The 25,246-nt window shown below is 38.9% G+C and overlaps 1 protein-coding gene across 5 annotated transcripts in view; it reads left to right on the top strand.

Annotated features, from left to right (window-relative positions):
* tmod1 (tropomodulin 1) overlaps positions 1–25,246 on the top strand; it is a 47,537-nt gene that overhangs the window by 364 nt on the left and 21,927 nt on the right. For 2 of the 5 annotated variants that reach the window (XM_057843233.1, XM_057843237.1), the window contains exons 2-4: positions 8,396–8,471; positions 8,574–8,708; positions 21,906–22,062. In XM_057843233.1, the coding sequence (XP_057699216.1) occupies positions 8,586–8,708; positions 21,906–22,062 (280 nt within the window). In that variant the 5' untranslated portion in view covers positions 8,396–8,471; positions 8,574–8,585. Of the gene's footprint in view, positions 1–8,381; positions 8,472–8,558; positions 8,709–21,905; positions 22,063–25,246 lie in introns of all 5 variants that reach the window. The other 3 variants (XM_057843236.1, XM_057843234.1, XM_057843235.1) reach the window with 3 other exon arrangements.

Below are 25,246 nucleotides of genomic sequence, written 5' to 3'. Positions count from 1 at the left end.
AATATGTGCCAGTAAATGTTCGAGATTTGCTCATTATAGTCCTTAGTTGTATTTGAGACGACGAGACTTCCATTTAGCATCTTGACTTTCTGCTAAATGTTAGTACACCCAATATATATTTTAAACTGACTAAACGTTTTCTGTACTAAATATTTTGTCTCACAGTATCCAATCAAATGGAAACCCATACGTACAAAAACTAGCGTTGTCCTCGCTTAAGTGTTTCAGGATTGTTGAATGTGTGAAACTTGTCAAACTAGAACATTACAAACACCATGCATGGTTGGGAATCGTCAACAAATACTGTGAGATGCAACAGTTGTCTATAGCATGTTGGCCACCCAATCGTCTGTGACCTACATACTGGAGATGAATGACCTTTGCTACATGCAAGGTCACACTTTTCTGCTCTCTTCTGATTCATCTCTATAAGAAAAAGTAAGTTGTTAACATTAACCCAATTGGAAAATACAATGAGAAAAGTTAACTGTTGTATGTTTATGGGAAGCTACACAGGACTTGGATTATGATACGGACGTTATACGCATTGTACCACTCATATTGGACTGATCGGACTGAAAATTTCTGACGTCATGTAACTTGAAACACCAAGAAGTGGAGTCACACTTGAAATCAATCCAGGGGTGGCACAATTCAGTGTCAACTGCCAAACCATTAGAATCAACTCATCATTTTACTATATACATTTAATTGATTGATAGGACCTCAGAGATTAGTCCATTTTTTCGTTGATTTTAATTACCGTAGATACATATTTTTTGCTTGCTCTAAAATGCTTTAAACATACAGTACATTCTTAAACGACTCAACCAAAAATTGTTTTTATTAGTTTCTGATAAATCCATTCATCGTCCAAATATTTTAGGGAATTAGTAAATCATAAATAAACAGAAAAATATTATTGTCTGATATTGTCAAAAATGAAATCCAAAAATTTCTGATTTTAAAGTCTGATCAATCAGTTCCCAGATAGCAGACAGACGTTGAAAACGTTGAATAAACATTCCGCTGTCAATCTTATATTCTGGAATCAACGTTGACACCTGACGTTGATTTGTCATCACTTTTGCACCCTCAATTAATGTTGTTCCAATGTTGAAATCCTTACAAAACCTAAATGTCATTTCGATAATAATAATATTGGAACAACGCTGAATCAGTGTTATGTTTAATTTTCAACGATGCTATTACTGCTTCAGTGAATCAGAAGAATACAAACAAAACGACATTCGCAGTTAATTCATAACAAAGAATTCAAGCAGATATAATGAGTTAGTTTAACATACTTCAGTATTTTGTCGTGAAGTTTCTTAACCAATCTCAAACCAAATTAGGGCTACCTGTGGGAACGGAGCTAGCAACTTAGCTAGCTCCGATGGATAAATGACCGCGCTGTCTTGATGTTAAATCAATTAATTTAGACAAGGCTCGATCATGTAATATCTAGTGATTTTAGCACTTTAATTTAAAAAAGAATTGCTTTTGCCTGATCTAAGTTCTACCTGGTTAACATCCAGGCTAAGTAGGTCTTCGCCAATCACAGCAAATGCACCGTTTCTAACAATTTTAGCAACTTTGTCACGTTGTGTCAGGCAAACCATTTTATATGCAACTTTAATGACAAATGTGGTTCATTCTCCCGTAAGACATCATTGCTGATAAAGGCTCTGAAGAAAAGCAATAGACTTAGCTTACCTTTAAATATGGCTATCCTTAAATGATGCGTTTAGTTTTTTTAATTAATCACATTAAAATATTTGACGCAATTAACGCACATGCCCCGCACAGATTAAAATGACAGCACAGGGTCATATGCACTTCTTACTTGTGTTTTTTGGAGTTTTGTCGCCCTCTGCTGGCGCTTGGGTGCGACTGATTTTATGGGTTCAGCACCATGAGAAATGTGTAATTATTGACATTAACAATGGCGAGCTACTAGTTTATTTTTTGATTAAATTTTACAAATTTTATTAAAACGAAAACATTAAGTGGGCTTTTAATATAAAATTTCTATAACTTGAACTAACATTTATCTTTTAAGAACTACAAGTCTTTCTATCCATGGATCGCTTTAACAGAATGTTAATGTTAATGCCATCTTGTTTATTTATTGTTATAATAAACAAATACAGTACTTATGTACAGTATGTTGAATGTATGTATATCCGTCTTGTGTCTTATCTTTCCATTCCAACAATAATTTACAGAAAAAATATGGCATATTTTATAGATGGTTTGAATTGCGACTAATTACGATTAATTGATTTTGAAGATGTGATTAACTCGATTAAAAATTTTAATCGTTTGACTGCCCTACTTTATTTACATTGTTTTTTTTTATCAACTTACTATAAAGTATAACATTATTTACATTGCTTTTTAACAGAAAAGACTAGGCGCATCAATTTGCCTGAATTAAAAAAAAAAAAGTAGGCACATCCAAACAGCAGACGTACATTCAATGCACATATTTTGACCATTTGATATTGAAAAATAAAATGTAATAAAACAAAAAACAAAAAAAAAATTCGAATTGATTAGTTACATTACCTAGGAGTACAATATACTAAACAATTTGACCGAAAAAAACCCCTAATAGAACAAAATTGACAGTGTCATTGGACAGAAGGGCAGTTTTAATTTTTGCTGCAGGCAGTATTACCTCCTTTGCTATGGTGTTTGGTCATTTTGCACTGAGCAACTTGGTATGCCATCTTATTAAGGGTGTAACATGTATTTGTATTGAACCGTTTCGGTACTTGGTGCTCGGTTCGGAACAAAGGCGTACCGAACGAGTTTCTGATGTAATGTAACCCTTGCATTTCGAGGCTGCGAGTCTATCGGGTTAGAGTTTCTTTGTGTAGATTATATTTCCTCTGTCTTCTCTACTATAATGAGGACCAACACGGTAGGACAGTATAACCCAGAAATGTCAACGGCGCGACAACGTGGCCACCGCGAGAACGCACTGAAACGTGGCATTAAAGTCAATCAGCCAATGCACACCAGTCGCAGTGCGGCCGTGTGTTAGACACGTCCCAGAAGCGGCTCAACACGACGCACGCGAAAAGAACGGCAGAGTTTATTATTTGATGTGAGACGCGACCCTGCTGCATCAATACTACTACCGGTAGCTAGGATCGGGCAGACCGGAAGTCACTCGTGAAAAAATACGGTGGATCCGGTCGATTTTCAAACTAATATGTAATCATAACCCACTTTTTGAGTCCAACAGATCTCTTGAGTGGTAGATTGATCTGGTTCAATTTTGTTGTTTTGTAGGCCTGAACAATACAGTATATCGCGATGAATGTTGAGATGTGTGCATGCGCAATAGTCCATCGCAGGTTGTGTGATTATTATTTTTCTTTTGAACAAAAAATATAATAAAAGCAGCAGGTGTGCTGAAACATGGCTTCCTGTATCCCTTTTATATACAGCAATCTTCATCATTTAAAGATAAACCCCCTTGGCCTGGATCGACCGGTATCATAGGAATACTGTACAATTATATATCGTGCTTCTGCAATTTTTTGCACTTTCAGTTCTTAAATAAATAAATACAATTAAAGTAATTTGAAGGGCCTTAAATCTGTAATGCAACAATTAAAAAAAATACAGAAACTAAGATAACATTATAATGAAGAATATGATAAATTGTTAAAAAAATATAAAATAAAGAAAAAAATAAAGAATGCAAGGATGAATGAGAAATACAAGGGGGAAACTCAGAAAAAATTATAATAAAATACTGAATGCATTACACTGAAATACAAAAACATGGCGGGTCAACCAGTCTTCCCAAACAGAGCTATTCAAGTCCTCTGGTGGAAAGTCTTCTAGTTTTAATATTGCAATATAGTGTATATCCCAATATATCGCAAACCCCCACAAAGTCGGAATGTAAGTATTTTTCCAATATCGATCAGCCCTATTGTTTAGTTTGTTTAAAGAAAATAAATGAGTCATTGACACAATGTATATCAGTGCTAGCAGAAAAAAAAAAGTCAATCAGTCAATTTTTTTTTTAAAATTTGAATGAACAGGACTTTTGTCTGATATGTGTACTGAAATTATTTTTGTTTAATACTTTTTGAAAAACTTTAACAAGTTTTATGTACTTAAAACAGTACAGTTGTAGACTACAGTTAAGTCAGGAAGCTGTAATAAAATATTATTTTTAAAGGAAATAGTCATCCATTTTGTCTTCATTATTACTTACGACATGCCTAAAGGCACTTCATGTGAAATTGTGAAAGTAATTGTAAAAAATGACATTTGTCCGATTAATCGTTTAATTAATTGTCCGATTAACTGATTTTAAAACAATCGTTAGTTGCAGCCCTTAGTCTAACAATCAAAATGTTTCTATTACGCACAAATCCTAAACCTGCTCTCATTTCTAAATAAATTTCTATTCCAATAACAACTGTACAATGAGCAATTTAAAGTTCTTAGGCGCACATGTTTTATTGTGTTATTTGTATTTGATGCGAGTAGATGAAAAACAACTGATACAACCTGACCTGTTTTGGACTTGTGTGGAAGTCAATTGCAACACTTCATTGTTTAGGAGCACTCTGCTGCAGCCATGAGTTCTACAAATCACCATCAACAAAAGAGGGCAAAATGTTCACGAGCTCGCCTGTCCGGTAAGCGTACGTAAGCGAGGCTGATGTTTTTAAATGACATCATGTACTGTGTCTGCCTGACGACACTGAACAGGATTAGTCTGCACAGCAGTTAAACAATAAGTCCTGCTGCCCGCTGTGTTTTTATTAAGTGATTTATTAGCTGTGAAAAGATTTTGGGCTACTCTTATGAGATCTTTACAGGCCTATCTTTTGTAGTTGATAAACATTGGGTTTATTTTTAAACATTTAGAACATTTTACACTGTGCGACGACATGAATTCACATTTGATTGTCAGAAAAAAGTTAGCAGCTTATGGCTGTGAATGTTTGTTTTGTCATCAATGCAGAAGTCTTTTCATGACTTTTTTGGCAATTTCAGATGTAGTATGTCTCCCTTGCTCAGTGTCAGCAGAAGCTTTTGGAATGCTGCGTAAATACAGGCCCAGCTCTGTTTGCTATCTGCAGAGCAGGTCAGCTTCTTCCACAGCATTATTTGGATTTCTGCCCACTTCTTCATCTTTGCTTTTGAAAACCTGTCTGGTCAGAGATGGGTCTTAGACAAAACAGAACAAAACAACCCCCCCACCTTTCAGCATGATCTACATTCAGGATCTAATAGAAAATATTCAGTGCAGCACTTTTTCTACCCACCTGTATTTTCCGCACTTTAAGGCGCAACTACAGTGCTGGCCAAAAGTATTGGCACCCCTGCAATTCTGTCAGATAATGATCACTTTCTCCCAGAAAATGACTGCAATTACAAATGCTTTGGTAGTAATATCTTCATATATTTTGCTTGCAATGAAAAAACACAAAAGAGAATGAAAAATAATTTGATCATTATCATTTTACACAAAACTCCAAAAATAGGCCGGACAAAAGCATTGGTACCCTCAGCCTAATACTTTTTAGCACAACCTTTAGATGAAATAACTGCGAACAACCGATTCCGGTATCCATCAATGAGTTTCTTACAATGCTCTGCTGGAACTTTAGACCATTCTTCTTTGGCCAACTGCTCCAGGTCTCTGAGATTTGAAGGGTGCCTTCTCCAAACTGCCATTTTCAGATCTCTCCACAGGTCTTGAGGTTCATGTTGATTTCTCTCACACGAAAATCCATCGTGCTGCCGTCATGCGGGATAACAATGAAATTACGACGCTGTTGTAAATGGTTGTATTTCGAGAATGTCGTCATATGTCAAGACTAGGGCTGCAACTAATGATGATTTTAAAAATCGATTAATCGGACAATTAATTAAACGATTAATCGGATAATATTTTATTTCAACTCCCTTCACAATTTAGCTTGAAGTTTTAGGCATGTTGTAAGTAACAATGGAGACAAAAGTAATTTAAAAAAAAAAATATATATATATATATATATATTTATATATACTGCTATATAGCAGCTAGCTAACTTAACTGTAGTTTGTACTGTTTTAAGTACATAAAAGGGTTAGGGTTAGGTTTTTCATAAAAGCTCTGAGTATAAAACAAAAAGAATTTCTCAGTACACAAATAAGACAGAAGTCATTCAAATAAAAAAAGTGCTGCTTATTGGCATTTTTTTTATCTTGTGGGCAAAGCACTGATATAAATTGTGTCAATGACTCATTGATTTTCTTTAAACTAAACAACAAAATCAAATAAGGAGGAGGCAGACTGTAATGAATCAGTTGTCTTTATCAAACAGTTCTTCATGAATACAATCCAATTTCAAAGCACACTCCTTTGTATGACAGTTTACAGTTTGAATGGGAGTTAGTGTTGAAAGGAGACCGTTATATGCATGGGTTTATGTGTGTGGTAAATAGAAGGAGACAACTTAACTCACTAACAATAACTCAAGTTCTAATCTGCTTCTCCAAAACACAATACAAACGGACACTTAAGACACCGATTAGCATAATTCCTAACTAGCGTTCCGTGCTATGTAGTAACGTCTCATCAACAAACAATACAAACAATACAATTGGCTTCATTCACTCACCTCTGACCGAGGCACACTGGATCCAACAATACGAAAGACAATCTAATTCTCGACACTTCATAAAGTTATTGATTCAGCAACCCAACCTGAATATAGCAGTGAACTCTCTCTTGCTCTACTCAGTGGCGCGTGTTTGTTGCCTCACATTACACACAACGACCCAAACAGGAATGCTCATAGCTGCCGGCAAAAATGGATTATCAAATTTGTTGGCAAGTAATTTATTAATCAATTTAATCGATTAGTTGTTGCAGCTCGCAGTTATGCTTCTGCGTTGACGGTTGCGGAGGTGGTCTGTCCGACTGTTAATGCTGCAGAGAGACTGGCAATTTATGAATTCTAGCATCGGGTAGAAACCAACAAGCTGCATTGTCCAGGCTTTTGCCGTGTTCTACAACCAGCCAGTAGGAAGCCATAGCAGATTTCTGGCCGCTATGGAACTTTCCAAACTGCTTTGGAAGCCTTGATGGTAAACAAGTTATCATAAAAGCACCGCGGCACTCTCAATCAGTGATGATGTATCAAGTGTTTGAACTGTCTGTTGTTGACAATTAAACATCAAAACAACTCTTTTGACACCAAACCTGTGCTTTATTCTTCATATACTTCAAGTGTAAAATGTAAGTCACAGATTCACAACAAACATATGTACGCAATAAATGATGAAGTACGCAAACCAAAAATACGACAAAGTGATAAAAAGCTTGCGGTTTTTGGCCGACTGTGTCACCGCTTCGTGTGGCCATTCCCTTCCGAACACACACATACTTGTCTTGGAGGTTTTTCCATTTTTCGCTGACCTCTAGTCCCGTATTTTCAGCAATCTCCTTCCACGAATCGCTTGCCATCTGGGATTCTTTATAATGTCTTGACGAGACATTGTAAAGGATGTCATACCTGCGGACCTCTTCGATGATACTCTCGTTGGCTCTTTATAATGTCTTGACGAGACATTGTAGAGGTTGTCGTACCTGCGCAACTCTTCGATGATACTCCCGTCGGCTTGGTCCTTTTTTGCGTGTAGCAAAATGTTTGAAAATGGCAGTGATTTCGCACTGAACTGGAAACAACAGTCTGAGCCAGGGGTGGGCAAACCGGTCCTCGAGGGCCGCAGTGGGTCTTGGTCTTTGTTCCAACTGACCCAGCACAGATAGTATAACCAATGAGGTTTCAGCAGAAATGAGAAGCACCTGACTGCAATCAACTGATTGCACTTCTAAAACAGCTGATTGGTGAAAATGTGTCGTCTTAATGGGTTGCAACAAAAACCCGCACCCACTGCGGCCCTTTGTGGAATAGTTTGCCCACCCCTGGTCTGAGCGGACCAATCACAGTCCATTTGCATCACGTCACCACGTGTTGACATGACGGCCAGTCAGAATTCTGGTGGAAAGTCTTAAAACGGGTCTGCCTTAATGGCCTAAGTCTGCCGTAGAAGCATAACTCGGCCTTTAGTCGAGACAAATTAACGAATTTAACAAATTTTATGCCAGATGTCGAAAGGATCGTATGTCAATGTGTTTGTATGTCGAGGTACCACTTTTCTAGTAAGATGAAAAGCAAGATTTTTCTATAGGTGGTGAATCCTAAACTCTCCGTCCCTGCCTTTGCTTTGCAGGTCAATATAGTCTCTAATTTTGGTAAATAATCCAGGGAACAATTAGTTTTCACCTACTGTATGTCTGCTGTGTAGCAATAAACAAACAGTACAATATTATGTGTTTCCAATCATAGCTATTATTCTTTAGCCTTCACAACGGATGTGGAGTTGTCCCAGCTGCTCATCTGACATATTGCATTTCTCATTCGGAGGCCGTTACTAAGGTAAGATAACAGCCCCTTCACTCCCTTTGTATAGTCGTCGTTAAATTTTTTTACATGAACGAAATCACGTTTGAAACAAGCACACAGTGTTTTTTATTGCAGGTGTGTGGCATCATGTCGGTGTTGAGGAAGGAGATGGAGAAGTACAGGGACATCGACGAAGACGAGCTGCTCATGAAGCTCTCGGAGGAAGAGCTGCAGCGGTTAGAAGATGAACTGGAAGAGCTGGACCCTGACGTAAGTTTACGTTTTGCCAGCATGCTGCTGGTGTCACTAGAGTTATGGAGTCAAACAGGCCCTAATTCTGTTACTGCTATGGCTCGTAGTGTTTAATATGTTGTCGCGTGCTGTCTGTGGGACCATTAGTTATCTTGTTAGTGAGTTGTGAGGTGCTTCAAATAAGACGTAAAGTCTGTTTGCTTCCATCTGTTTATTGTTTTTTTTTCACCTATATAAGTGTAACGTTATACAAACCTAACTTTCAAATGCTGTGAGAAAAAAAAGCCTTTCTTTTTGCTGTTGTACTGAACCGGCACTGAACCGTGACACCCGTACTGAGGTACGTACTGAACCGTGACTTATTTCCCATTGACAGTGTATCAAATACTTGTTCTCCCCATTGTATATGGCGGAAAACACTCAGGTGACTTGAAGTTCTGCTCTGAGAACCCCAATTTGGCCAACTTTCAAAATTGTCTGATATGCATGTGTGATACATCATTGGAAAGCTTAAAATCTCAATTTTCTGGGGGAAGAAAATTTTTGAGCTGGAGGGCATTTTTGAAAAAAAAAAAATCTTTTTAAACAGCAAAACCCTATCTGCAGGTGAGAGGACGCGAGAGCAGAATTACAGACGCCATGACTTTAACAAGATATTATCGCATACTTACCTTGTTTCGATCCAAAAACTCCATGTAGTATGCATCACTGATTGTCAAGACACAGCTGTGACTAGCCACAGCTGGATTTTGGGGGGATTTTATGGGTGAAACATGGTAATATAACAAGGGTTGTGATGCAGAAATCGCAGACATCAAGGAGTGGTTGAGATGTTCTTTTTCATATATTTACCCTTTTAAAAGTTTTATTCAAATTTTTCTTTGTTTGGATGGATTATTTGTCATCTAACATGTCGGAGAAAAAAGGGACAGTAACAAAAAAAAATACAATTAAGCGATAGTTATGAGGTAGATATCCTTGACTTTTTTACAGACACCATTTTTTTCATTGCGACGTAATTTGTTTAAAAGTTTAAAATATGCGAGTGAATAATTTTTTTAAGTCGTTTTTTTTTTTTTTTTTTTAATATTAGACATCAATTAATGACTCTAAGCTTAAAATGACAGACATTTTGAATATTAAATATAATTCCTTCCCTTCTTTTTATGGCTGGGTTAAAACAAAAGCGGTTGCGTGACGTCTGTAAACAGGGGTTTCCAGGGTAAGACGGACAAATTAAAAATAGTTCGGGGGCTTAATGTGCCATGAATCTGCTATGGCAGCATATAGACATATCGTTCAATCAAACACAACAGTTCTTATGGCTTAAAATACAGCAGTTTCTTATAAAGAGGAGTGCAACAGCAGAAACTGCTTTTTTCTGTCTTGTCTGTTTTCCGCCATATATAGCAGGATGTGTGCTATGATGTGCTGTTGGGGCTCTGAACTTCCTGCCTCTCCTATCTTTGCTCTAGTTGTTTTGATTAAAAAACATCACACAAGGTTCATGGATACGTCATTCAAAAAAGTTTAGGGCAATGCCAACTCGGTGATGATGACAATGCCCCCTCAGCAGCAAAATACTACATTATTTTCAATTAATTGTACCCAGCTGGACACCACGAATTGGACATAAAAAAAAGTTGCCCAAGAGTTTAAGATGTTGCTCACCACGCTAAATGTTAATGCTAATGAGAACATGAATGCTATGCTAACGCTCCGAGCCACCAAGCCAATCATCATCGCGTTTGCAACGGTGTCATCACCCCCATCCCTTCTCCCCTCTGCCCCTCTCCCAGTCAGCTCACTCCCAGGCAGCTGTGACAAAATCAGTAACGCGCCTCTTCACGTCCTCAGTAACGGTAACAGCGTTGTAAAGGTGGGAAAAGTAATTGATTACAGTCCTCACAACTGACAACATAGCGCAGTTATACTCGAAAGCTGTTATTAACAGCACTGTATTTAATGTGTTGAAGAATAAATTGTAGGAGATACAACAATTTTAGGAGATGAAACAAAGATTGCACTTTCAAAAGGCATTAAATGCGTATGCAGTGATCCGCCGCCCCCCCCCCCAAATTATATTAAAAAAAAACTTTTATGTATAGGCTATTTTAATACATGGTGGTTTTTAAGCGCTAAATGTAATAATTAGATAAGTTTTAAACATGTTACTGTCCCACCGAATTATTTTAAAAGAAGAATAAAGCAGAAAAGTGCTTGGCTTTATTAAATACTTCATTTAGTGAAGAAAGCAGCGGTCAGCCTGATCAGCCCAACACTCTCACCCCTCCCAGCTGCTCACGTACACACAAATGAGTTGCCGCAGCAACTATTAACAAGTTAAACGATGACTGACGCATGCGGCGCTTTAATCTTGCCAGAGAACCAAACTTCAAACATTAAACGTCTGTCAATCATCGTTTACCTTAATAAGCAACTCCAGTGCACTCACTGCCTGAACAAAGAGCAGGGAGAGGAAGGAAAGTGAGACTACGCGATCGGCTCAGGACAGCTCATCTGTATTTTTTTAAAATTGAAAATAAAAAAACTGCAATGGACTTAGGGCACGAAGTTAAAAGCGCGAAGTAGCGAGGCATCACCGTACAAAATAAAATTCCTGCGTGTTTTTTCAAACTATGCACTTTCATTTTACAAGAACAATAAATGCATTTAGAAATAAAAGAAATACCTGAGTTTATCCTCAAACGGTATAAATAAATGAGGAACAAAGTACAACTAAAGAACAATTGGCTAACTTGCATGGCAGAAGTCCACTAGCTTAAATGCTATAAAATGTTAACTTTTGTTTTTTTTACAATGGTTTTAACAAATTGTTGAAACAAACATTCCCCCAAAAAACTGCTAAATATACCTCTAATCTAAATTACAAATGCATAAACAATCATACTGGCTCAAACAAACAAAAAAAAAAACAACGGTTGGTCTCAAGAGGGAGCAGCTGGATCCATCTGTGTTAGATGAGTGATGTCGTATTCACTGTTGTCACTGGAGGGCAGTGTATCCACTAGAGGTGCACTAAAATATCGAAAGCGTGATATATCCTGATACTTTGTACCCCAAAAGGTTATCGATATGCTCCTGCCAAGAATCGATATATCCTTGGGGCGCTCACAGGTCACTTTCTGTTCATTTTAGGGCATTTACAGGTCACTTTCTGCTGAGTTTGAGTCACTGCCTATTAATTTGGAGAGATTTTGAGTCACTACCTGTTCTGTAACCCAAAATAAATCGGAAGTGACTATAAATGCCCTAAAATCAACAGGTAGCAACCCAATAATGCCCCAAAATCAATAAGAAGTGACTAAAAATCAACAGCAAATGGCCTGAAATGTGCTCAAGTTAAACTCATTGGTTGGCATTAACCGCCATGGACGTCCAATCCCTTTGAAGCCAGAAGGATGGCAGCGAATGATCGCTGCCACCCTCCCAACTCAAACGGATTGGACGTCTACTGGTGATAAACACATTTGAATTCACAGCAGAAGGATGAAAATAACTTGTTTTTCTGTTTATTAGTTGTTTTGTAGAATATCCTAGAATGATTTCCTGACCAATGAATCGACCACTGTCCTATCATCGTTATCTGAGCTTAGTTACAATCTTTGATAGGTTAAATATTAGGTGTCCCATGTTCTCCCAATGTATTATCCCCTCAGCTTTGGTAACATATCATCAGTCAAAGCGATGACAGCAGCTGTGATTGCCTTCTCAATGCTAAAAGGGGAAAAGAGGTGGATGACTGTAAGGCTATCGTTCAGCACGTTAATCCTGCTCGCTTGTGCGTGTGTGTGTCACACAGACTTATCCGGAAAGACCTCATGACGCAAGTGTGGAGAGTCGGCGTGTGCGTGTGCCTAGTTTGTGCCTGTTTATGAGCGTAACCAATTACCGAACAGTAAAGTTCCCCTTTAATCTGAAAAAACAATGTAACCTTCCCAGCATGTTTGCCTACCTCTATTCCTGGAAGACACTGACAAATGTTATCAGAGTTATAAACAACCCTATTGGGTAAAATGTTACGTAATCAAAAAATGTTCTTCAGCTCTATTTTTTTGTCAATAACAAATACCCTACAATGTTGAACCAATCAGTTTGCAGTTCAGTAGAATGTTTGACTTAACTTCACATGAATGTCAAGTAAGGCTGCAGCTATTGACTATTTAGGTCAGTGGTCCCCAACCTATTTTTGCTTCACTGATGGTGTTACTTGGGCCTTTTTTTCACATACTGGCAGTGTATGGCAGAAAATGACCGTAAATATAGAATAACATGTTTAGGCTAAAAACTAATATTACAGTAAGTGCAGGGAAAATGTCTCTCACCATACGCTGAATCAACCTTTTTTAACAGCGGCCTCTCCTAAAACTTGTGAGAGAATATCTGTAGTCGCAAGCATAATGAGTTCTTCTCCAATCGTGAAAGGTTTCATAGCCTTAGCAATACGGTTCGCCATGAGGTGTGCATTTGCTTTAGTTGCCTCGTTGCTTTTAGCCACATTTTATGCAGAATGAACTTGGTGTCCAAAGACGTCGCAGCCCGCAGCGCACAGCCAACAGCAGCTAAAGTTACTGTTTACACTGACTTGTACAACCACCAACCAACATGAAGAGTCACCACAACCAAAATATTTTTGTATTTTATTGATTTTATGGCAGTAGAAGGGAACGCAATCAGGAACCTGAAAAGCTCCGAGGCATCCAGTACCTGCACAGCAACAAAGTTGAATATGTCCTAATACATGAACACGGAAATTTTGTGTTCATGAAGGCAGACGTGGAACCAAGACATGATGATGATGTTTAATATTATTTACCACGTCTACTCTCTGTGACTGCAACACATGCTAACTACTAAGCGAGTACAACTACTGCTAATCAGTACGTTTCATGCCTGTGAAGGATGGTGCAATTATGTTCAATTTGACTACAATTCTATGTTTTGCGTCACAGCTGAGAAATCATTAGCTTTGCTAGATGTAGATAAATAACAATAAAAAAATAGATAACACTCATCTACTACAAGTCATACACGGACATCTTACTCTAAATGCTGGTGAGTTTTTTGTTTACAGGTGGAAAACACAGTTAGGCAAGGGAAGACAACTTGATATGCCTCACAACAATTTACTGTACATTGATGGACATACAGTGTATCACAATAGTGAGTACACCCCTCGTATTTCTGCAGATATTTAAGTATATCTTTTCATGGGACAACACTGACAAAATGACACTTTGACACAATGAAAAGGAGTCTGTGTGCAGCTTATACACAGTGGGGCAAATAAGTATTTAGTCAACCACTAATTGTGCAAGTTCTCCCACTTGAAAATATTAGAGAGGCCTGTAATTGTCAACATGGGTAAACCTCAACATGAGAGACTGAATGTGGGAAAAAAAAAACAGAAAATCACATTGTTTGATTTTTAAAGAATTTATTTGCAAATCATGGTGGAAAATAAGTATTTGGTCAATTCCAAAAGTTCATCTCAATACACGGACTTTCAACTCCCTCCACAGATTTTCTATGGGGTTGAGATCTGGAGACTGGCTAGGCCACTCCAGGACCTTGAAATGCTTCTTACGAAGCCACTCCTTTGTTGCCCTGTCTGTGTGTTTGAGATCATTGTCATCCTGAAAGACCCAGCCACGTCTCATCTTCAATGCCCTTGCTGATGGAAGGAGATTTTCACTCAAAATCTCTCGATACATGGCCCCATTCATTCTTTCCTTTACACAGATCAGTCGTCCTGGTCCCTTTGCAGAAAAACAAAGCATGATGTTTCCACCCCCATGCTTCACAGTGGTTATGGTGTTCTTCGGATGCAATTCAGTATTCTTTCTCCTCCAAACATGAGAACCTGTGTTTCTACCAATAAGTTCTATTATGCTTTTATCTGACCGTAATACAATCTCCCAGTCCGCTTCTGGATCATTCAAATACTCTCTAGCGAACCGCAGACAGGCCTGGACGTGTACTTTTTTCAGTAGGGGGGACGTCTGGCAGTGCAGGATTTGAGTCCCTGGCGGCGCATTGTGTTACTGATAGTAGCCTTTGTTACTGGGGTCCCACCTCACTGTAGGTCATTCACTAGGTCCCCCTGTGTGGTTCTGGGATTTTTGCTCACCGTTCTTGTTATCATTTTGACGCCACCGGGTGAGATCTTGCATGGAGCCCCAGATCGAGGGAGATTATCAGTGGTCTTGTATGTCTTTCATTTTCTAATAATTGCTCCCACAGTTGATTTCTTTACACCAAGCCTTTTACCTATTGCCTATTAACGCCCTCTTATCAGACCATAGGACGTGGTTCAGGTAATCCATGTGCTTTGTTGACATGTCTTCAGCAAACTGTTTGCATGCTTTCTTGTGTACCGTTTTCAGAAGAGGCTTCCTCCTGGGGTGACAGCCATGCACACCAATTTGATGTAGAGTGCGGCGTATGGTCTGAGCACTAACAGGCTGACCCCCGCCTCTTCAATCTCTGCAGCAATGCTGACAGCACTCCTGTAACGAGTCACGTGACATTTTGGAGGGAAAATGACAAGCAGTACTCAATTTGGACATTGAAGGATGTACGTAAATTCTAAGGGGTGTACTCACTTTTGAGTCCAGGCGTTTAGATATTAATGGCTATATTATGCGTTAGTTTGAGGGGAAAATAAATGAACTCTCTTATATAAGCTGCACACAGACTACTTTTCATTGTGTCAAAGTGTCATTTTGTCAGTGTTGTCCCATGAAAAGATATACCTAAATATCTGCAGAAATGCGAGGGGTGTACTCACTTTTGTGATACGCTGTATATCAAGACTAAGTGCATTCTACGTTTTACACATGCTTCTTTTACTGTGATCAATATCTGGAATAAAAAAGACATACTACTTGGGTTTATATGGGATGCACATGGATGATGAGCTCATAATATCATAACTATAGTCTAACTAGGTGAAAAATACCATGTAGTATTTCCTTGTAACAACAAAATCCATTGCAGCACTTCTGCATTCGGCAAATGTCATATTATTTGTAATGTCGCCACTCAGGAGGCTGGGCTTATCAATCCATACCTCATGTTAAAAAAGGCTGCACAGACTTTTAGAATTTTGTCCACGAACGATCAATGAAGTGATAAGAGCAAACATATCATCTTTTAGTTGGATCCTTTAAGCTTAAAGAAGCGAAGCACATCCTTAATTATTGTCTGTTGCTTGTTTTGATTTAAGGCGTATGACGGGGTACATCCACACTTTTGTTTTTTCGCTTGTCGGCGATTAAAACATTCCATTTCTAAGCATATATATAAGCACTTTCATGAGTTCACCCAATCACAGCACAGAAAGTCCCGGAGCCTGCGCCGTGCTGAAGTCACTTTTGGAGATACCGGGGGCTCCTCTGGTGTGATTTTGTCTACACACTGCTTACTTCAGCCGCACTTCATGTTGTTCTTTCCAAACAGTCTGTAGCAGAAAATGTCAAAGATGGCACAGACTGTGTTTTGCTCAGGAAATTCCTCAACAAAAGAACAATTGGCTAACTTGCAAATTGCAAAAGTCCGCTAGCTTAAATGCTATAAAATGTTAACTTTTTTTCCCGCAAAACTCTTAACAAATAATTCCAACACATATTCCTACAAAATAAACTGCCATATATACTTCTAAACTAAATAACAAATGCATAAACAAACATATTATCGCAAACAAAAATAAATCTTATGTTGGTCTTAACAGGGAGCAGCTGGATTCAGCCATGTTAGACGAGTTATGGCATATTCACTGTTGCCACTAGAGGGCAATGTATCCACCAACATCTATAAAACTAAATGCAACGCTTTCAAAACAAACCATGACAATGTCACCAATTAAACGAATCCTCGAAGCAGCAAAACTTGATTCGAAGCTTTACTCGAGTTAAACGATTAATTGTTGCAGCACTAAGGTCAAATGGTGGCAATATTTATTTCATTAAATGTACAGTGGGTTGAATGTGCCAACATATATGAATGTGATGGAATCATTGAAAAATGGTTACATTTGTCATCAAATCTTTCGGAATAAAACTAACACTTTAAAGATGTTTAATGCACAAAGAATCTGATATTATCATTTTGTTTGTTGTTACTGTATGTTTGTCTTCAACTTGTTAATAAGGTGCTCTGAAAGGAACTTTTAGCATTGAAGAATATGTTCCTTATTGTTCATCTCTTGAGGAAAAGTAGGTACCGTGTTTTCCGCACTATAAGGTGCACCTAAAAGCCTTCAATTATGTCAAAAGCCGACAGTGCGCCTCATAGTCACAGCCTCAGGTAGTCCCTGGGTTACGAACGAGTTCCGTTCCTACACTGGTGATGTAACCGAGATTTCAGCATAAATCAGAATTAATCCTTTAAGTACCCCTAAATACCCCTTAAATCTCAAAATAACTGTCCAAAAACATGTATTATACGCCATTGTACTGTCCTCGCCAACACGTTGGAGCTAAATCCTAGCTAGACAGCGAGCTAAGCTGTCATCTTTCTCCACTCTTTCTCACTCAGCTGCGTGACTTCTTTGTGGGAGCAAATACGGTCTTCTTTGTGTGTGCGTGTGCCCTTTTTGTGTGCGCAACTACGTTCTTCTTGGTGTGTACATGCGTTCTTACTCGCAAGCATACTGTGTGCGCTACACTTGCTGCTCCAAAATAACAGCACACCTAACCACACAAAAGTCAACATAATAATCAAATACACGTTTTGCCTTTTGGCAAAACGGTCATGTTAATAACATTTCAAAAAAAGATACTCTGAGGTATAATAACAAATGTGTCTGGAGCCGCAAAAAAAATGGAAAGCCTTTTTAAGCCTTATCTTGAAGGCAACACATGCTGTATGTATCTATATTAGCTATATTAGCCTACTGGCAAAATGACTAAATTGGCTATAGATACAGCCTTCATGATTACTGTATATCCGCACTATAAGGCGCACCTGAAAGCTTTCAATTTTCTCAAAAGCCGACAGTGCACCTTATAATCCTATGTGCCTTATATATGGATCAATAATAGTTAATCATTGGATGACATTCCATTTAGCTCAGCTCCATCTTGTAGATGCATAACGCAACGCCAACAGTATACTCCTACTACTGCGCCTTATAATGCAGTGCGCCCTATATATGAAAACGGTTTTAAAACTGGCCATTCATTGAAGGTGCGCCTTATACTCCAATGAGCTTTATAGTGTGGAAAATACAGTAAGTGTTAATTTTTGTCTGCAGTGAATCCTACAGAAAATGACGCACCACATGACTACTCTGGTGTACGATGCCGCGAACGAAGTTAACTTCATTACAATACTAATGAAGTTAGAAGAATGTTTCTGTCCTTCCTCTAACAGAAACCATATCAAAATTAAAAATATGTTTCCCTTCCCCATATTTTTCCGTTTTCAAACATTTGTGAAAAAGCTCTAGGGAGCCACTAGGGCAGCGCTAAAGAGCTGCGGCTCAAGAAGGCGGGTTGCTGACCCCCGACCTAAGGTAACAGCCAGTACTTAATTTGTAAATCATAATGTGCAAAGTACATATGATAGCCCAGGGATGACGACACGGGCACAGGTCCCGGAACATAAGCAGCAAATGGTGCTGAAAACAACACGCTAATGCCCACTTGCCATGCTGTGGGACTTACAAGCCTCAATTTCAGATAATACCCATGGTATAAATGTTATGACAACAATTTACAATTATTTAAGCTATACTCTGCACAGCACAGGCAATTGCCCATATCCATATAACCACAGGTGGGACTTACACTACACAAGAAGCAATTAGTTTCTCAACAGGTCTAACTTGTAGAACATAAAAAAAAAAAAAAAATCAGAGACTACAATAAATAACACAAATCTCCCATTATTTTTTATTTATTATAATAATGGGTGGGTTTTTAGGGAGCTCTCTGGTTGGTTAGTTGCCTTGTATTAATCAAAATATAACATGGCTAGATGATTAATACATGGCTAGGGCCTCATCATCAAATGTATCACTACGCCGTTATATTTGTGCCTTGAGTCTGTGGTTTACAAACATATTTATCCATTAATTCATTTTACTTCTGTAACAATATATTCCAATAACACAGTTGTAATTATTGTATGGGCCCATGTAAGCACATTAATTGAAAATAATTTCAATAATTTTAATGTTGTGGTCCGTTATATAATCGCAATAGTACACTCGATGCTGTTGTTTAATGTCATTAGCAGTACGAGAGTGCTGGTCGTAAGTCTGCTTCAACTTGAACTGAGCTGCTGTACAAACAGTTGTTCATCCCATCCCGGACCTATCGCTGGACCTCCCACATTCTTCTGATGTCGCGGTTCCCGCCTTTTGCTCCGGCTGTTCTACCGGGCTAGCTGATGCCAGGGTACTGGCCTGTTGCTCCGGCTGTTGACTGCTGGCGCTGTAGCTGGCGCCCACTCTGGGTGGCACTGAACCTGACCAGCTGCTGCCATGGTAGCAGCCTCCTGCCCCAGCTTGGCTGGCCGTCCGTGAACCTGACTAGCTGCTGCGGCACTAGCCTCTTGCTGCACCCGGTCTTACCTGTTAGCATGATCGCTGCAGCTGCCCTCATTGTTGTTGCTGTTCTGACTCGTTTTGAACCATCTTCTTTCTTTTTGAAAAAAGACAGTGACTGCAACTGTCTTTTTGGCATGTTTAAATACCGTTTGATCCTGGCTGCTTGCTCCCCAGATGCTGCAAATTTCCAGAAGGTTTTCCTGGAACACAGGGAGGCCAAAATCAAGAGGTGCAGTTTGATATTTACCTGTAACCAAACTCTACCACTATTAGGACCTCCAGCTAAGCATTCTTTATATTGTCTATGAAAGTTATTTAATGCAATGTACATGCCTCATATCAATCCAAGTCAAGATACAATTTATGGTGACGTACTCCTGTTGCTTACACTCTTTAGGCAAGCCTTAACAAGATATCATAGTGTGTCTATGGGAATTTGTTACGCAAGCTTCTGAGCCTTGCATATGATTTGTTGTCATGTTTTGGGGGGAAAGCTGAGAAGAGCAAGTGGATACCACAAAACCCCGTGTCTCACCCGCTGAGCGGCTGCTGTGTGAGTGCTTAGTAGATGAGGTACTGAGGTGCCGCGATTAAGTGAAAGCAGAGGGGGAAGTCATGGTCAGACAGGAAAAGCGAGGACAACCGAGTCTCACACTGTTAAAAATAACACAGTGGAGCTGCATGGAAGAGGCGATTTGTCTCTGATGTAAGTGTTATGTGAGAAGTCGCAGTGTCAGTATGTTACACGCTTCAGCTTTTCATCTTTAAAATGTTGTGGGACTATGTGTGAAGCCCCACTGTAATATTATGGCTATTTAGTACACTGTCATCTGTGCTTTTGAATAAGTACAGAGCAAGGCTGAAGTCAGATTGACGAAGCTGAGAGGAAAGCGAGTTCATTGAGTGTTGAGAACAAAGATAAGATATGAAACTATAAGTAGGGTTTGAAAGAGCTTGGTTTCAAATAGGCCTATAGGTTAAAAATAGCCCGGGGAGAAGCAAAGCTGTGGGAAATTTCTTAGGCCGCAGTTTTTAGTGAGTCAACGGACTAATAAAACCAGACATTGTCCTGGATTGGACAATGGCACGGAATCATGATCATTTGCTGCCAGTCCCTCTCAGTACAAATGGACTGGACATAATTGTTTTTAGCTGCCCTTTTAATTTTCGTCTTTGTCTTAGTCTTTTGGACGATTATACATATTAGCTTAGTCACCTCAAAATGTGTTGATCTTTGTCTAGTTTTGTTGACTTAGACTCAAAACAAATTTCATCCAGTTTTAGTCGACGTTTGATCAAAATATTTTCAGCTGTAAAATTGTAAAAAAAAAAAAAAAAAAAATTCTAAAAATAGTTTCCAACTATTTCGAATGAACATTGACAGACAAGCACATATTGTATAACATGAACGCTATGCTAACGCTACAAGTTACATTTAGTGCTGCAACAATTAATCGATTAACTAATTCGATTAGAAAAAAGCTTCAAATCAAATTTTGCTGCTTCGAGTATTCCATTAATTAGAGTGGCTCTGTAATGATTTGTTTTGAAAGTGTTTGCATTTAGTTTTATTCATTTGGGTGGATACCCTGCCCTTTAGTGGCAACAGTGAATATGACATAACTCATTTAACATAGCTACTCCCTGTTAAGTCCAACATAAGGTAAGTTTTTGTTTGAGCTGATGTTTTTTTATACAATTATAATTTAGTTTATTGGTATATTTAGACGTTTTTTTGTGGGAATATGTGTTTGAAAAATTTGTCAAGAACGTTTAAAAAAGAAAAAAAAAAGTTTGCGTTTTATAGCATTTAAGCTAGTGTACTTTTGCTATGCAAGTTAGCCAGTTGTTCTTTTGTTGTACTTAGGTCCTCCTTTATTTTTTTATTACCATTTAAGGCTAAGCTCAGGTATTTTAATTTATTTTTAAATGAAGGTGCAATTCTACATAGTTTGAAGAACACGCTGGATTTTTATTTTGTATTCGCATTTAATGATCTTTTAAAAGAGCAATCTTAGCAAGCCTTTGTTTTACAACTCCTAAAAGTTTTTCTGCAACACATTAAATGTTACTAAGCAGATTACTCGATTATTCGAACTAACTAGTTGATGGATTAACCGATTACTAAAATAATTGATAACTGCAGCCCTAGGTACAATTAGTATGTGATGACCAGTCAGCACGGACCTTTAAAGGCTAACGCAATATTGCAGATTCTCTCTGGGCAAGAAAATAAGTCTTCCCTGTGTGCAACCATGCATGGAGACTGGAGACGGCACACTGGTTAGTCGGCAAATGGTGGTGGGGAAGGGCACGGCACTTTACGTCATGACTGACGCAATCAAGCTAACTACACATAAAATGTCAAACGTTGTGAACATGCGACAGAAACTATTGCACATTTTCATTTCGTTCTCGACTCACCAGACAAAAATTGGCGTTCGTCACATTATGTTTTAGTCACCCAAAACACATTTTTAGCTCGTTATCGTCTTTTCATCGTCATGAAAAATTTTTTTGTTGACGAAATGTTTTAGTCATCATCATCGTTGACGAAGACAACGCTGCAGGACGTCTATAGTCCCAATGTAGCGTGTCTGTTACTAAGTGCTCTACTGTGTATTCGTGTTCTCGACTAGAATGCACTATTGCCTGCGGGGATGCGGCAGAAAGACCAGACCAAGAAAGCACCCACAGGAACGTTCCAGAGAGACGACCTGCTGGCCCACCTGGAGAAACAAGCCAAAGAGCATCCAGACAGAGCTGACCTAGTGCCATTCACTGGGGAAAAAAGAGGTAACTCTATTCCTCTCTTAGTTAACAGGAGGTGTTTGGCTTTCTCTCAAAATCAAAAGCCGACCTTCATAAAGCGGCTGTGATTAGAAAGGTGATGCATTGCTAGAGAGGCTATGCATGAAACTCAAGAAGGTCACTGTTATCCTAAGGTTCTCCACAGGCAAGAAAGTGCAGCTCTGTGTATTGTTTGGACCATTTTTTGTCCAGCTTTGCTTAGCAGGTACTTGATCAAGCCAGTTCAGTAATGTTATGGCTGTCTAGCATCCATTGTGGTCATATCCAAATCTTAGTTTTAATCTTGACTTTGTGTTGTGATATTTAAGGGGTTCTTGGATTTCTGTATTCCCCTTAGTGGATTTTGTTTTGGGTCATGTTGGTGTTGTTAAATGCCATAGAAGCTAATAACTTATTTTCTTAACACAACATCATGCTTGTTGTGTTTTTAGCAGTGCTACCTTAGACTGTAAAAACATTATAGATTTTAACCCTCTGATGCATGAATTATGAAATCCTTGGTCAAAATTATTTTTCTGATGTGTTTTTATTCTTCTTAGGACATGAAAATAATGTCCAATTTCTTATTTTTTCATGAAGTTACAAACATGTCCTATCCAGTGGTCTCCATTCACCTGCAAACTCATAAACAATGGAAATTTACGATCAAAAATGCAGTGGTGAAATGTAAATGAAGTAAAAGTACTTCGTTACTGTACTTCAGTACATTTGTATCTATTCTTTTACTTGACCACAATTTTTTAGTGTTACTTTTTACTTCACTAAAATTTACACCGGGTAAACCGTGGTATAATAAAATATCTGAACCATTTGGAATTTCTCACATTTCTGCATAAAATCCCCATCAAATGTGATCTGATCTTTGTCAAACTCACACTGATGAAAAAACTGTGTCTGCTTTAACTAAAACCACCCAAACATTTATAGGTTTTCATATTTTGATGAGGATAGTATGCAAACAATGACAGAAGGGGGGAAAATAAGTAAATGAACCATCACATTTAATATTTTGTGCCTTTGGCAGCAATAACCTCAACCAGACGGTTCCTGTAGCTGCAGATCAGTCTGGCACATCGATCAGGACTAATCTCGGCCCATTCTTTTCTACAAAAATGCAGTAGTTCAGTCAGATTCCTGGGATGTCCAGCATTAATCCCTGTCTTAAGGTCATGCCACAGCATCTCATTGGGGTTCAAGTCTGGACTTTGACTTGGCCACTCCAAAACGTGTATTTTGTTCTTCTGAAACCATTCTGAATTTGATTTACTTGTGTTTGAGATCATTGTCTTTTTGCAGCATCCATCCTCTACTTAGCTTCAACTGTCTGACAGACGGCCTCAGGTTTTCTTGCAAAACATCCTGATAAACTTTTGAATTCATTCTTCCATTAATGATTGCAAGTTGTCCAGGCCCTGAGAGAGCAAAACAGCCACAAATCATGATGCTCCAACATCTCTCCCTCCACCATGCTTTACGGTGGGGATGAGGTGTTGATGTTGTTGAGCTGTTCTATTTTTCCTCCACACATGACGTTGTGTGTCACTCCCAAACAATTCAACTTTGGTTTCATCAGTCCACAATTTTTTTTGCCAAAACTTCTGTGGAGTGCCGAAATGCCTTTCTGAGAACAATAAACGAGCAACACTGTTTTTTTTTAGACAGCAGTGGCTTCCTCCATGGAGTCCTCCCATGAACACCATTCTAGTTTTACATATAGTTTATGTGTGCACAGAGATATCGGACTATGCCCGTGATTTCTATGAGTCTTTAGCAGACACGTAGGGTTCTTTTTTTTACCTCTCTGAGTATTCAGCGCTGAACTCTTGGGGTTATCTTTGGTGGACGACCACTCCCTGGGAGAGAAGCAACAGTGCCAAACGGTCTTCATTTGTAGACATCTTCTCTCACTGTTGATTGATGAACATTCAGACTTTTACAGATGGTTTTGTATCCTTTCCCAGCTTTATACAAATCAACAATCTTTGATCTTTTTTGGTCTTTAGACAGCTTTTTTGACCGAGAACTGGTTTGGCTCTGCGCATTTCCAACTGAGTCGCGCGACACTGGAGGGTGCGGGGGACGCGAGCGGCTGAGCACAGCGGCGCAGGCTCTGTTCAGCGAGCAGCACGGACTCAACGGCATCGTCTTCTGCACTGGTGGTCCCGGTCGTTCTACTCGGTCGTCCAGTGCCTGGCATCCCGGGCGTGCTGCCGGTTGTTCTGCTCGGTCGTCCGCCGCCTGGCATCCTGGACGTCCTCCTGGTCGTCGCACTTGGTCGTTCGTCGCCTGGCGTACCGGACGTCTTCCCGGTCGTCTTGCTCGGACTTCCCGCGCCTGGCGTCCTGGTAGTCCATTTGGTCATCTTATGCCGGCGGCCCAGCCGTGCGGCCCGGCCGTTCGTTCCGTTGAATCAGGTTGCGGGTCTTACCAAATACGCTACTGGCCTCCAGTTGACAGTTTTATTGCTTTAAAATGGATTTTCAGCGTTGTGCTTTGGAACAAAGTTGCATCAGAACCTAGAGATGTCTCTTGTGGGAAAAAAAAACATAAAAGACGTTTTTGGGACACTGAAACAATTAAAAATAGAATGTATTCATACGTTTTTGGGAGCAAATGAGTTAAAATATGAAAACCTATAAATGTTTGGGTAGTTTTAGTTAAAGCAGACACTGCATTTTCATCTGTGTGATTTTGACAAAGATAAGATCACATTTGATTGTAATTTTATGCTGGAATGGGAGAAATTCCGAAAGGTTCAGATACTTTTTCATGTCACTGTATGCACTCTTTACTCTACTACCGGTACTTATCAAATTGTCACCTGTGTTGCAAGTTACTTTAATTTTTTTCTTTTTTTCTGATTGTGAATAGTTTCATTGTGATGGTTTCATTTTCATGCCTTCGGTGCAATCGATAAGCATGTGCAACTATACCGTAACTGAGCACTAGAGGGAGCAACATGAGTACAAACAAGATTGACACTTGAACAAGATATTAACCAATAAAAACTACCACATTCTTGTATGTGACAGAAACTATGATGCATTTTCATCTCGTTGTTGTCTCGTCCGACGGAAACTGGCATTTGTCTCGTTATGATTTAGTCACGTCATTGACATGAAAAAATTGTTCATCAGCAAAACATTTTAATTAATTAATACGAGTAGAA

Source organism: Corythoichthys intestinalis, chromosome 8 (assembly GCF_030265065.1).
Source record: "Corythoichthys intestinalis isolate RoL2023-P3 chromosome 8, ASM3026506v1, whole genome shotgun sequence".
NCBI lineage: Eukaryota > Metazoa > Chordata > Actinopteri > Syngnathiformes > Syngnathidae > Corythoichthys > Corythoichthys intestinalis.
Note: the sequence above shows the minus strand (reverse complement) of the source record. Positions and strands in the feature narration are given on the sequence as shown.